Source organism: Glandiceps talaboti, chromosome 1 (genome assembly GCF_964340395.1).
Source record: "Glandiceps talaboti chromosome 1, keGlaTala1.1, whole genome shotgun sequence".
In the NCBI taxonomy this organism is placed as follows: Eukaryota; Metazoa; Hemichordata; class Enteropneusta; family Spengelidae; genus Glandiceps; species Glandiceps talaboti.
In genome coordinates, this window is record NC_135549.1 from 20,550,677 (window position 1) to 20,567,092 (window position 16,416).

At 35.2% G+C, this 16,416-nt stretch overlaps 1 protein-coding gene across 1 annotated transcript in view; it reads left to right on the forward strand.

Annotated features, from left to right (window-relative positions):
• Positions 1–531: 531 nt before the first annotated feature.
• The window catches only part of LOC144441816 (uncharacterized), a 58,420-nt gene continuing 42,535 nt past the window's right edge, over positions 532–16,416 (forward strand). The window contains exon 1 of the mRNA XM_078131124.1: positions 532–704. Coding sequence (XP_077987250.1) covers positions 689–704 — 16 coding nt within the window. The 5' untranslated portion in view covers positions 532–688. The remainder of the gene's footprint in view (positions 705–16,416) is intronic.

Sequence of the window (16,416 nt, forward strand, 5' to 3'; positions counted from 1 at the left end):
CAATGATAAGATAAATTTTAAAATGTCATGCATGTAAAAAGTTATTCTATTTAGGGCACTGACCACAGCCCATATAATAGTTGGATTGATTTGTCATTGTCAGAGCCAATGTCGATACAATATGACGTTAAAATAGCATCTGATAAATTTATTGAATGCCCCCCCCCCCCCACACACACACACACACAAGTTTTGTAACATTTCATATATCGTCAGCAATTAATTCCTTTTAAATGACAACGCTGGCCTGCTGTAAATATTCAATTACCAATGTTTTATTTGTGTGCGTGATTTTTGATTGTTTGTTTCTGTCTGTCAATAAGTCTCAAGAAATAAAACGTTGAACAGTGGTTTTCTTGAACAACACCGACCTACACCCACACCCTCTCCCCGCTTACAGTTTGGACCAGCAACTTGTAGCATGCGCCACCTCCAGTCAACTTTCGGATGTTCGGAAGCTTCGAGACCACACTCCACTCGTGCGTGTGCCGTCCTCTGCTTCGAGACTTCATACCAAAGATGACGTCATCATGACCGAACCAGGAAGTGAACTTTGTCCCGTACTTCCACCAGTCAACCAGTGGCAGCCTAGAGCGGTTTTGATTTCTGTACGGCGATCGCTGATCTTCAAATTATGACGAATCTGAGGTGAAGATCGTATGGAAATCACTAGGTGATCGGAAGCAAGATGTCAACCCTCACAGGTAAGTTTCAAACGCAAGAAGAAATTGGACGAATCGGCCACAGCCCTAATTTTGAGTGATTCGCAAATCGTACGATATGAACTGTAGACTGTGTAGTGTAACTTGTAAGTCGGACGGCAAACATTTTGAGTTGACAGACGCTCCAAACTTAAGTTTGTTCATGTACGTTTCGAAGTAAACCGATAATTTATGTCGAGAAAGAGTAACATAACTGCCAAAGTCCATGATCTGTGCTTGGACTGTGAGGAGATCGAGTTGTATGATCCAGCGGTTAAGGAAAGAACAGAGCACCGTGGCCCTGGGTGTTTGTTGTCAAGGTTGACGGGGTAAAACGCCCTCCATTATTGTCACAAGAACTTGCACTCGTCCAGTTCATGTTCAATCGCAGCGGTTTCATTTGAAATTTCCTGTTCTCATTTTGTCTTTCGAGGAAATGGTCTTTGTCTTTGCAATGGTGCGTTAGTTTTAAATGGGCAATAATTAATATTGTTTTCACGACGTTCGCCGTTCCAGCTGTAGGTAACTGATTGCTTACCATGGGGCGCGCCCCTTTATGTGCATGATAATTGATACATCCATCATTTATCATGATTCGAGATACTGTGATATAGGTAGCTTTAGCGACCATTTTTATAACTTACTGAATCAGAAAGGAGTTCAGAGTGAGGGTTCACTCACAGACCCTCTGAGGGTCTATGGTTCACTGTTACCCGTTGAAATATATGTTTTTTATTGACATATGCATCACTGGTAATAAATATGTGTTAACTGGGTGTCAGCATGCAGTAGTTGATTGAAAAGTGTTCCAACATAAAAACATGTGTTAGCTCAGTAGAGTTGGTCCAGGCTGTCTAGCTTGAAAATACTGTTCACCCGAACCATTGAGGTATTATTAGTACACCTATTTATGGAGACTCTCCCTAATACATCAAATGCCAGAATATACTGTCAATTGCACTGCAGCACATGTCTGAGCCAGACAGCCAAGTCGCTGGGGCTATCCTTAGATGGACTGTGGTTACAGATTCATGTGACAATCACACATACCCACACATGTGCATAAATTATCTAAATAATACATAAGTTCGAGACCCACATTAAAATATTGTATTCACAAAGAATTACTATGAGATTTGTGTTTGCTTTAATTTAAGATTTCAGAACAGTGATAACAACATAGTCCAGTGAAGCATAACAGACATAAGCAATGTGGTATACCTCAGAGACCAGCAAGATTTGACATACCGGGTAGCTTTCCAGAATTTGGATGCAGAGCAAATCTCAGTAAAATGCCCTAGAAACTTGTACATTTTATCTACTTTATATACCATCCCGAGTCAGATGGGTTCAGGCACTTACTTTGTATCTGGATACCCGGTATCTTGCTTTTGGATAGATCTCCAAGAAAAATATCAAATTCTTATTCATGATAAATCAATGCACATTCCCTCACAGTTCCCAATCTCTTTCCCAACAAACTTTACAAGCTGTACTTCAATATTAAAATGAAGGTAGAATAAAAAAAGTGAGTGTTTCACTAAACTGGGCATTATCAGTTTTTTTTATCAATTTATGGACAATGAAAATTCCCAGGCAAGAAAAAGTGTTTTTGGTCTACGTTCAGACTCAGTGGTCTGAACCCATAAAGAGTAGACAAGTTTAGATAAACCACAGACACACCATGCTGTGCATCATTTGCATACATATGATGAGGACAATGCTATTAGTAGGGTAGCAGAGAGCATGGATGTCTCCTAATACATCCATGCAGAGAGTTACAGTAATCCCATTGAAAACCAACATTTGTATGTAGCAGTAATCAAAGATGTTGGAGAGATATAGACCCTACAGGAGAAGTCTTATGTTTTAACCAATGCCCTAACCATGGAAGTAGAACTTCTACTTCCATGCCCTAACCATTCAGGTATAAGGGGAGATACCGTTAACTTACCCCTATGCATATATAGATGCTAACTAGACAACCAACATGTGGTTGTCTGAGATCAGGGGATCCCCTAATACATCCATGCTGAGATAGACCACATCTCACTGCCTCAGACAACTAAAAGCAGTTTGAGACCACATCTATCCATAATGACAGAGACTCATCCACACACAATCCATTGTTTGACATACATTGTAGACAGTCTATTGTTTCATTGTTTATGTTTATAACAGTTTTAATAAACCAACAGTTGGTGGAGGGTCTATGAATAAACTCCTAAATTACAATCCTGTTGTTTGTAGTATGGTACCATAGATCTTGTTATTAAATTTACACAGCTGTATGCAAGACCATAGACAAGTAAGAATTTCTTCCTTGTAGGTGGCAAGACTAGGAAGTGCACCTTCAATCCACAGTCCTTCAAGTTCTACCTCCATGAAATCACAGCCGCTCGTGACCACTAATGTGTTTCAGAATGTTATAAATTATCCCTAGGAACTTTATCGTTGTTAGCTCACAATTTCATGTTTCTAGAAACCTGTTGTATTTCTTTCACATATTACAGTTATCGGCTCTACATGACATTGTCTATATTATTAATACTTTGTGACACATACTACAGGCCACAGGTGTCTGTGGTTTAAACATACCTTTCACACTGGCAAACTACTTTGTATGTAAACATATGAACAAGAATGAGATACAAGTTGTCCCTTTCTTTTGAGACTCAGACCATCAAATAAGTGGTTTGCATGAGTTTGAGAAAGAAATTTGACTAACATGAATCAACAATAGCAGCAAAGAACAGATAAACAAATAACATATGTCGACAAGAATGGTAAATTATAAAGAGTATACTGATCCATGGAAGTATATACTGTAAACCTGGAAATGTTCGCGTAAGATTTATTTTCGCTAATTTCACTACAAAACAAAACTGCGAAAATAAGTAGTAGCGAAAATATATATTTCTGCATAATGCAATGTACCAGTATGGTTATTAGTGAAAATTAATCTTTGTGAACTACATGAAGACTATAAAATCGCAAAATTTTCTAGTCATGAAAATATGCAGGTTTACAGTATATATGGGTTATACTTCCATGACTGAACCAAAGAACTCCATGACCACCCCGATACTTCAATGATTCTATTGTGAAGTTAGTAGCAAAGTTTGAACTTGGTAACACTCATGATCACATGACCATGTGATCATGGACTCACTTAATTGAGTCCGGAAGTTTTTGAACAAGTATACAATTTTTATAGAGCGTTACACAGTTCAAACTTTATTACTAATCAAATAATCTGGATACATGAGTCTGCATACATCAACTTTCCTGTTATTATATTTTAATAAAAAATGTGCCTATATATATACATTATCCAATTTTCATATTAACTGAATGTCATAAATCAATGTGTAAATTTAAATTTATAGCGACTGACGTTCGTGTAGAAAAATATATACATGTAGCTGGTTTAATCAATAACACCCAATTCATCAAGTGAAGTAGTTGCCAATCTTTTATCAAAGTTTTCGACTTGACAGGAAGCAGGAAAACATAATGATTGGCCTCTTTTAAAGCTGCACTAGCTGTAACTGAAGTATTATTTTTCAGTCTGACAACCAACAATATATTCACTGAAAATTAAAGTACTAATAATTAGACAATGTATATGTCAATTTGAGGTCTATTTTATCTATAAGTAGTATAGTAATAAGTTGAAATCATTATTTTTTTTTTCATTTTTTTTTTTTATTTTTTTTTTTTATTTTTTTTTTTTATTTATTTATTTATTTATTTATTTATTTTTTTTTTTTTGGGGGGGGGGGGGGATTTTGGGTGCTGACCCAAAAAAAGAGTTCCAATTGCAGCTAATGCAGCTTTGATATAAAAACCTAACTTCTAAGATAACCTTTGAAAAATAAAAATGAAAAATAGAGACATGTAATGATTTTTTTGTAGGTTTATTTGGTTGACGAAGCATATTTAATTATGAAATTATGTCAAATACATAACAAACTATATAGGTGTGACAGAAAATGTGTGTAAACTGGTATGACAAGCATGACATAAACATTGTGTAAGGCCTAAAAAAAAGAATTGTTTGGTTCTGGTTACCCACCCCACCTACATATAGTTTTTCACGCTGACCCTAAACCTTTTTTTTAATGTATTTGAGAAAAAAAAAAAAAATTGCGAAAATTGTGAAGTCTTACAAGAAATAGTGGATGCGAAATTTGACATCAACTTTCAAAGATGATATAAAACTGTTCTTCCAATCTGTAATGGCTGCACATCTGATGAGAAGAAACCAATTAAGGAAAACAACAGAAAACATAACTACCTGAACTAGACATTCACACGTGAAAAAATCAAATAAAAAATCTTCCTACCCCACCTATTCTAAAATTGAGCATAATCGGAACCACATAATTTGAGCATAATCGGAACCACATAATTTTTTTTGTTAGGCCTAAGGATGTTGTAGCAAAGAGAAATCAATAACAACGTACATTGTACCATCAGACCTGATCTACCCTTCTGACCTTCTTGTTGCTGTTTTGAGTATAACAACTTGTTGTGATTCAACCAACATACTCACCGCTTTGGTGTTGTCGATGTACATACATGTATGTACATCTCACAGCTAGGAGGTTGACCTTTGAACTCATGAGATATTTGAACCTTGTACAATGTAGTGTTCTTTGATGCAAACAAGCCAGGATATCCTTGAAAGTAGTTCAATTCAAAAACCAAGCCCTAACCTAGCTTTACAATGAATTTTTGAAACAGTCATTGAGTACTAACTTCAGGGTTTATTGCTGAACTCGAAGAAAATCCTGAGAACTAACGAAAAATTAGGTTTGTTGGCTTATTCGTAGATATGTCATTGTTGCCCATGTTGGCTGGTATTTACTGTTTATCAGTATCAATTGTGACCAGATTTGAGTGTATGTCCTTGTGTCACCCCTTTCATTGAAATGCAAAATATTGCACTTTTATAGTGTACATGCATTTTGTTCAGTGAACCTTTACTCTATTGTTCGGTGAGTAATACAGTGGCAGTTTCGAGAGTGAATCATTCTAACATTAGGTGTAAGATTTGACCATATTTGGTAGAATGAAGATTCTTGACAAAATTATGAGGTTTATATTCAATTAGGGTGACTTCACTTTTTTTGTTTCTCGTTACTTTTTCATACCAACTATGGGTCGGTCGGTTGATCGATTTAAATATAAAGTAAACAAATAAAGAATCATCTTCTTCATGTTTCTGTGCCTCTTCTTTTCCTCCTCTCTATCTTCTTTTTATTGGATTCCTGGTAACGATATTCTCAGGCCCCTACTTGAATAACTTCCGTCATGAAAGAAATGCTAGGTGTTTGTGAATATGTGTTGTCGCTGCCACCATGACTGTAGATGATGTTGGCAGTCCAGACACTTGCTTATTCTTGTCAGAGGGGGTGCTGTTACATAAAATACTAAGGGCGCGCGACAATAAAAATTTGTTTATTTTGATGTCGGAGCTGAAAATTTGGGTCCGTCAGATATAAGTGAAAAATAGAACAAAACATAGGGTCACATGTGACCCTTATTGACATCACAAAGAACTGAAACTTTGTTTTGAACACCAACAGAGATACACAATTGGTGAAAGTCAAATTATGCTACATGTATACCATGGTGATAGGCGTCAGATTAACTACATGTAGTTTGCTGTGGCTTGAATTCCCTAATTTCACAGATGGCACAAAGTGTGAAATTGAAACTTTTGCGGGTGTATTGTAATTTGTATAAAGTTCATGTAGAGTTCTTGGCCGTAGTTTTGAAGAATAACAGAGAATAGATTAAACTGTGTTGTATAGTCAACACCATGAAATTAATTGCTGGCAACAGTAAACCACATGTTTGGTAGGCTAGTCCCAGCCACTGACTATAGTACTAATGTCAAGATTGAAAATGTTGACTGTGATTGTTGTCCACCCTGGTCCCATCTTTGTTCATTCATCAGAGCCACATCATCTGCAAGCCAGGACTAATAGTTGGCATTTTTATGATGGAATACTTTTATTTCAGTTTGGATTTTATTTTATTGTATTTTTTCACCAAAATATCATTTCTTTAAAAGTGCCTGCACCAGGACATTCTGAACTTTTGTATATGTACATTTTGTATCTCTATTGTGAACTATGTTTTTGTAGTGAAAATTAGAAGGATAAAAGTGTAGTAAAGTTGTATACATGCATAATACTGTGGTACTGTCATGTAAAACAAAGAACAAACTATTGAACCTTAGAATTAAGTCCAGTTCAGTGTTCTCCGCAGAGGGTTTTAGCGTATCGGGCCCGATATCCTTTAATTTCCGCCAATACGCTATCAGATTGTATAGGGTTCGGTAAATATTGTTCATCTGTCAATCGGTCAGCTGACGCCTTTGTTGTTTCACAACGTTTGTATTGATCCTTCACACATAAGCAGCAAGTAAAACTAAAGAGTGTCTAATTAATTCAAACGACTATTCAACCCTCTACCATTACCAGACAGATTTCATTGAAGTTTGCCGTCAATATTGTTTTCGATAGGAATAAAATGCGTAAACCCGCTAATGGTAGTGTGATTCACACTCGGTACAACAGCTTTCGGTAAATCAAAGGCAAAACCGACCCATCCGTAACGTCGGTTCGACCGTAGAAGCATGTCGGAACTGCCAGATTTTGACAACTATAAAATCAAACGAAAAAAAATCAAACCATTTTGCTATAAAGTATAAAAGTTCGAGAAACGCATGAAGTTGACATTCAGTGTCTAGAGTGACAGAGTAACAGTGATAACACCGAGTATGTCTCAACCCAAGAGCATGTGCATTCTTCAATGTCATGAAAAGAGTTGAACAGACTAATGTACCTTTCGATAAAGTGCGATGTTATCTCCGATTATCAGTTTCATGTTCAATTTTACCCTGAAAACACGTTTAGTTTGTAGTTTGACATTGTAGACTGATAGTGATACATCGTACAACTACGATGAAAGCATGGATTTTCCAATATGGCGGCCATGACGTCACAAACTATCGCGAGTTTTTGAAGTCCTCCATAGGGAAGTATAGTAAGTCTCGTGTATCACGATATTTCGGACTAACACGATGTCTGCCGGTAGCTGTACACAAACTTTTCGTGTTTCGAAAGTCTAATTTATTTGTGGACTTTAAGATTTAAATAATTTCAGCTTTCCTAACAATAAATTAATAATCAATAACACTGCTTTATGAGTTTCTTATTGGTGCTAATATTTTGAAGTAATAAATTGGCCTTCAACTTTCCTTTGGCCACATGTACTACTTGTTTGATATTATGATGTACTTTGATTTTTTGGGAATATAATCATATGTATCCTATCAACAAAACCTGGGGAGAACACTGCAGTTGAATTTGTGTTTGTACTGTTGAAAGGGGAGTTATTGGATGTGTGTGTGTGTGGTGGGGGGGGGGGGGGGGGGTTGGCGGCAATGCCCAGTTTCATTACTGTTTATCATACACTTCCTAGATACTTGTACATGTATGTATAGTTCAGTGCTATGTTATTGTTATGTGGTTAATTATTTGCCCTGATTTGGGATGGAATTTATAACAAGGAAATAAAAAAGAACAACCACAATGTATTCTGCCAAGATTGTTCACATGTACATGTAACATAATGACACTGTGTCTTGATAGGTTGATAATTTTTGTTTGAAGTCTTTTAATATTTATTAACCTTGTGATGGTTACAAAGACAAATAAATAGATGTACACATTGTTTGGACCAAAACTGGGAAAATATAATAAAACATTTTGGTAAGATATTAAAATGTCTCCAAATAAGTTGACGAAAGGCCATTCTAATTAATTTATTATATCCTTTAACCAAACAATTTCAAAGTATGAGGACATATTGTAAGCTCAATCTGATTAAACGCTGATGCATGAATATGGCTTTATTTGCACATTACTTTGATTCATGACCTTGGCAATAGTGGTTCAATGAAGGCCATTTTATCATTAACATTTACTTTTTGGGTTTATAACCCTGTACAGCCCGATAGCCTGTATAGGGTATAATTACATAGTTACAGAAACCAAATCACTAAAGGGTGGAGACTTTAATAGACGGAGACCTCATTTGCATATACATGTAGCCATGTCATCCATATTGAACTATCGAATGAGAATGTTAACATTTGATCTTGACCTCTATCTTCAAGGTCAAATAACCAGAAATTAATCATAGAGGATATGTACTCTGCTGAGATGCATAGGCCAATTTTAACCAAAGTTCGCACATGTCAGAAACTGTAGTCTATTCATGGTATGTACAGTACTTTGTTTCATTTCGCACACTGACTCTTGAAACTTGACCAATAGAGACCTCTACGCCCATGTTATCTATAATGAGCTTTCTAATGAGACCTTCACCACTATCTTAAAGCTCAAATAGCCAAAAATTGTCCTAGTGCACATGCACAACTCTGATCATAGTACATTGTATGTACCATGGGCCTATTTCAACCAAACCTGACACAAATGTCAGACACAGTTGTCCACAGTGACATATATGCATATCACTTTGTTTCTTGACCTTCGAGTTAATGACAGATTGGCAGCCATATTTGTCATAAAAATTCAGAATATGGATTTTACTAAGTTGAAATGTGGGAGCAGGTTGGCCATGGTTTCGATGAAAACTTGTTTAATATGTTGTTTGCTTTTGATTTTGTCATTCCAGGAGTGACTGATTATTTCTTCCTATGCAGGAAGAAGTGATAATGCACTCCCACAATGACAAAATTAAAAACTGAAGATACAGAGGAAATAGATATAAATAAAGGGAAACAGAGCTGTATTACTATAACAGACTTTTATATAATAATCATATCAATATGCCTTTCCAAAATTTGCCATGGTGGTGCTCTACTTCCTGTCAATGTGTACCTTAGGGGTATACATGGTATAGGTTAGTCAGTTAATCACAGAGCACTGCTGCTTTCCTAAATGTCTAAACAATACAAAAAACATCCCAGATTTACACTTCTGCGGAATACCAAGGGACAAAGCTCTTAAGAAATGGTACTACATGTATGAGGTGACAATACCACCAATTTGAGCAAGGGCACTGTACATTTGTATTCTCAATTTCCTGTTTGCAGGTGACTCTGGAATGGCCTATTGTAAGCTTTGAATGAAAAGTACATGTAATCTAGACTGTCGACAGTCGCTCGCGCCTTCCCCCCCCCCCCCCCCTACGTTTTATCTAAACTCCGATCCGGCGCAACACTAGTCTAATCGCAAACTGATATCGAGGGCCGAATCGATGTCAGATTGACAACCACGAGTACATTACTGACTTGAGTAGCAAATTTAAAAATTTGATTTATTGTGCATTGACAGCTCCATTGTACATTAAAACTAATAACTTATATGTATGGGATGATAAAGTACTGTTTTACAGTTTACTTAGTGATGTTAAAAACAGACTTTCAAACTATTACTGTCTACTTGTCAATGTTTAAAACAGACTTTCAAACTATTAAAAGGACATTGACACTATTTTTTATCAAGCAAATACATTACACTTTTCATATCTAGTGTTTAGTATTGTATTATATTGATTTAAAATAATTGAAAAATCTCCATATAGTGTTGATAGTTTTGTGTATAATAATAATAATAATAATGATAATGATAGTAATAATTAAATAATATTGTATAATAATAACAATTTTAATAATAATAATAATAATAATAATAATAATAATAATAATAATAATAATAATAATAATAATAATAATAATAATAATAATAATGCATGTATATATTACTTTATTGATCCCAGGAGGAGAAATCAAGAAACTACTAACAGTTACAATTACAATTCTGATAACAGTACAAAAATTGTAGTGTTTCTTGTTAGGGGTGGTAAGCAGGTAAAGTCTACCTGAGTTACCCAGGCATTTCCCTGGGGCTCCCACCAAAATAATGGTACATTGTAAATGGTATGGGAAGCTTTGCTAATTTTACCAGATTTCCCTCCTGTTACCGGGGTTATTCCCAGACCTTAGCAAAAAACAATGAACCGACATTGATAGACACAAAAAGTACATTTGTACATAGAGATTGTTTGACACAAGACCAGCTATGCAAAAATACTCCAAATAATTTGCACTCGGTGCAATGCAGCTGGTCCATAGCCATTGGTTTGCTTAGCCTTATGTAACCCATTCACTGCCCAATGCATGTATCAAAGCCTACTACTCAATTCTGTATAACTGGTCATAAAACTTCCTATTGCCTGTGGTAAAAATTCCTGACTCAAGTTGTTATCTTTAGTAAAACCATTCTTTTACTGAAAATACTCTTTCATTCATTCAAAAAAAGTCAAATGCATAGAGTGATGGTCATTTCATTTTCTGTTCATTAAAAGTCAAATGCAAAGGGTGATGGTCATTTTTTTATTCATAAAAAAACCAAGTGCAAAGGGTGATGATCATTTTCTTGTAAAAATGCTAACAGCTTTTTCATCACTCTCTTATTGTATACCTTTTCAAATGTCTCTTGACTATTACCTATTACTTCTATTAAAGTTTCCAAATGGATGAGAATTGAGTATTTATTTTGCCTCCTTTTCAGTTGTTTGTTTAAACTTTCAAAGGTTACTAAAATTCAAGGATGGTAGAACACTTTTAAAGTATGGTAGAAACCTGCCAAGCATGGCAGCCTAGGTGGCAAAGACGGTGTTTGCACTGTGCTTTCTCTATAGTGGGGAGAACACTGTGTAATTCTTCAAAATTGACACAGAAAATCATGCAGGTATAACCCATGTCCTTAAAAATTCAAACATACAAGTTTTACTTCCTTAGTTACATGTATATAGTTGCAAATGACACACATTTTAACAACATTTACTAGCACAAGAGAATCAGTGAAAGCACAAAATTTTTGATGTTGAGAAGAATATTTCAGTTATGTCAATTATATAATAACTCTTAGATATAATTGATATTAATTTGTCAAGTGCATATTTCAAGTTGTGTGATTATTATCTCCTCAGTTACTGAATTCTTGACCCGACACTGTCTTAACCTAGATTCTTATGTTGTCGATTTGGGTTATTATACTCCACAACGTGTAGTTTATAGCCCAATCAATAACATTAAGTATAGAATCTAGGTTAGTATTAAACTCTATTCAAGTCTATCTTACATTTGTACATATCCTGAACAACTCTGATATGCATTCAACTTCAAAAGTCAATTGAGCTAACCCCCTAATAGTAATACAGGTTCATGTACAGTACACATATTATTTAGAATATTGGATATATGGTACATTATACTTGTATATTGCGTTATCTTCAGAATATTTTCACAATTAAGACTGCTCAGATAACGACCACTAGGGCTTATAACCTGCGAGTCATTGTAGAATTTATATATAACCTGTCATGCAAGTAGAGTTTAGTAAGTAGGGGATGTATTTCAAAAGAACTCTACCATGAATACAAACAGTACATATTGTACAAACATATGTGTACATGTATGTATTATTGTGTGTTTTATGATAGACCCTCCACCAACAGTGGAGGCTGTATGGTTTTATATACATGTACAAATGTAGTGTTATAAATCTGCAGCTAAGTGGTAACTCTAAACAGACGTTTCTTTTACCTGAGACTTAAGAACACACAGCTGTCATGAAGAAAGGAGCAATAAGTTAAGTAGCCATAAATGTTGATATTTATAAAGACTAAGAACTATATGTACATGTACATTTTTGTACATGTGTATAGTGAATTTTAACTGTTCCATTTCAATGCTCATAGTGTACATTGTATGTTCAAATGAATATTAAGTATTTATCAATACTAGTATTTAGATGATTGGGTGGGGATGGGGGGGGGGGGGGGGGGTGATCAGAAGACTAGTCACTAAACAACAAATTTTCACTTCCAGTTCTTGTCAATCCATAAATACTACAGAATTTCTTAAATATTGTTTTTGGTGTTTTATGTATTTGTTGAATACATGTACATATACATGTAAGAATATTAATAATTGTCATTATTACTAATACTAACACTGCCAAAGTGTACAATGTACCACCTATAAATCTTACTTTATAAATCTTAACTATAAATCTTACTTTAATTAATAACCAACCAATTATTAGTATTTGAGAAAATTGTGATTCTTATCAAAACATGTAACATGCATATTCATAGCAATATATTCATAGCAACCAAAATATTTATTTATGACCTTTGACCCTATTCAAGGTATCCTGCAACATTCTTGATGACTAAATATCATTATGTACACACGTTTTAGCATATTCTAGTTCCTATAGGACCTATTACGATGAAATCAAAAGTATACATGTATAAACTTGAAGGAAATGACATTGAGATGTAGAGAAATGATGACGTGAAGGTTAATTTGAAAACATGTCAAATAAGAAGGGAAGTCAGTTATAGAGAGAGAGAGGCAAAGTTACAAAGATAGACTTAGTAACTGAGTCAGTTTTATCCAGAATACAGGAAATACTGCTGTGTACGGTTAGTTAGTCCCCGCGGACGAAGTCCGGAACGGGGACTTATGGATTGGGTTCCGTCTGTCCGTCCGTCCGTCCGTCCGTCCGTCCGTCCGCAGCCGTTTCTTGGAGATGCCTGTACCGATTTTTTTCAAACTTGGTACAGGGGCAACATGCTATGGCATACATATGCACGTCAATTTGTTTTATGATACGATCCAATATGGCCGCCTAGCAGCCATTTTGTTTGCGAATTTTCCCTGTCTAAAGCCATAACTCAGACATGCTCACACAGATCTCATTCAGAGTTGGTATTAGGACAGTGTTCTATGGCATATATGTGCATATTCATTGTTGTCATGATACGATCCAATATGGCCGCCTGGCAGCCATTTTGTTTGTGAATTTTCATGTCCAAAGCCATAACTTAGACATGCTTGAACAGATCTCATTTAAAGTTGGTATTAGGACAGTGTTCTATGACATACATGTGCATATCCATTTTCATTGTGATACAATCCAATATGGCTGCCTGGCAGCCATTTTGTTTGCAAATTTTCCATGTCCAAAGCCATAACTCAGACATGCTTGAACAGATCTCATTCAAAGTTGGTATTAGGACAGTGTTCTATGACATACATGTGCATATCCATTTTCATTGTGATACGATCCAATATGGCTGCCTGGCAGCCATTTTGTTTGCAAATTTTCCATGTCCAAAGCCATAACTCAGACATGCTTGAACAGATCTCATTCGAAGTTGGTATTAGGACAGTGTTCTATGACATACATGTGCATATCCATTTTCGTCATGATACGATCCAATATGGCTGCCTGGCAGCCATTTTGTTTGTGAATTTTCCATGTCCAAAGCCATAACTCAGACATGCTTGAACAGATCTCATTCAGAGTTGGTATTAGGACAGTGTTCTATGACATACATTTGCATATCCATTTTCATATTGATATGATCCCCCATACCCGAACAATCCTTTCTTGTTGTAGGCATGTTCCATGTCCGACAAGCAGACACAACATATCTAAGTCTGTTTGATTTAGGTTCACAAGTGTTGTTGCGTGATCAGAGTAGTGCTAATTCCTTAAAACCCAATCATAGCGGGGACTATGTCATTCTCAATGGCTTGTTAGTTAGTTATTTAGTTAGTTTAAGTTGATATATTTTATAGTTTTCATATGATATACACATGTTGTGAGTCTTTACACTCCCATTTTGTGAACGCTATCAGAAAATTATCACTTGTTGACTTCACAGCCTATTTTCTGACCTGTGCATAGAATCTGTTAGAAAATTATCACTTATTGAAATCTATGTAGGAAGTACACTTATGCTCAACTGCAGAGACATTTTCAATGTAAGAAGTATTCAATTTGATGTGAAAGATCAACTCATGATAATGAATTTTCTGACCAGATGGTGTTACACATACAAATGTACATACACCAATTACCTCCTATTTATTTCTGAATACAATATATAAATACATGTACAGCAACTTTATTACACTTCAGTAATCTAACTGTAACTGAGATAAACTCTGTCATGTTTGATAAATTTTAACCTTTGTTTTGCAAATTTACCAGACCCACAGACATACTGTAGAGCTCTACAAATGAACAAGGGCTGCAGGGAGACAACAGTAGTGAAAGTATAACTTATATAGCAAAATATTCTTCCATATTTACAAATTTGGTTCTTAAATATATGTACAGATGCCAATTTGTGTAATTAGTAACTTATTGCTCATTGGAATCATATTTATATATACTGACGTTATACAGTTAAATTCTCATTTTGTTAATTATTAATATTTAGGTTGACTCACACCAGAAGTAATGCACACCATGTACAAATGTACACATGCATGTGAAACGTATACAGAAAATATATAATAATAATAATATTGAAAAAAATTTCAGGAAATCTTTGCTATATGTATATGAATTCACAGCATAGAAGCATTGAATTCTGACTAGTTTTTAGGGACGAATGCACAATGTCACACAAGTTGAATTTAAAAAAATGAACATTGTTTGTGGGGGGGGGGGGGGGAGAGAGAAGGGGTCTGGCATGAGTGCGATTGCTGAACTTCATTTCCACACTTCTAATGAACACAAATATGGAAAACTTTCACATGCACCTTCACTGATGACAGGTTTTTAATTTACTATTGAGATGTTAATAAGTTGATTAAAATTTTAATGTTAATTTGATGATGGGTTTGAATAGTGTTATGTGTTTAACTTCATATTGTTACATAATTTGCATCGATCGTATGAGTGGTGTGACCATTACAATTGTCATCATAATTTTAACATTATATATACACGTATAAACGTGTCGGTGTCACACTTGTGAATATTCATTTGAGGGGGGGGGGAGAAGGTTTGTCCTAAACGTACGACATTCGTTTATTGACCTTGTGCATCATTGTGCGATCATCCCTTACAACATGGCTGTTCTCTGGAACAAATTATGAATCATGATATTGCTGTGTTTTCTTGGAATATACATTGTATATTTGGCTTCAACTAGTGTTGCAATTGTAACAGTCAAGCTTTTGATGTGAGCTCAGTACTTGTTGATCAGTAGTAAGGTCAAGGTCATTGTTTGGATAAATGCTAAGGATGTCATAATATTGTGTGATCCTGTACTGCTGCCTGCAGATGTCTATATTTATGTGCAACTAAATTCAGTTATTGAATTATATCATTGTTTACATGCATACATGTAATTTACAATCCAACATGGATACTTTAAAATACAATATGCCTTTGAAATGTTTGTTTTTCCAATAACCTATATACATATAACCTATTTTTTTTCGGATTAGCTCAAAACTTGCCTACATGTATGTACATGTATTTAGAAAAATACTGTATGTATTATATCAGTAGAGCCATAAGATTGAATAGGATCAGTCCTTTGTTTAGGACAATTGTTTAAGTTCAGGATTCACAATACACACACTCTAAGCAGTACAATGTACACATAGAATCCATTCTGATCTTAATCCACATTTAGAAAACATTAACCTGATATTTAAAAAAAACACCAAGTGTTAATAGTGTAGAGAGTACATAGTCAGGCTATTTAGTCTGAATGTGAGAGGGTGGTTAAGTTCGGACTAGGTTTTAAGGTAGCTTAAAGTTAAAGTGTATGATAACCTCACTGTGAC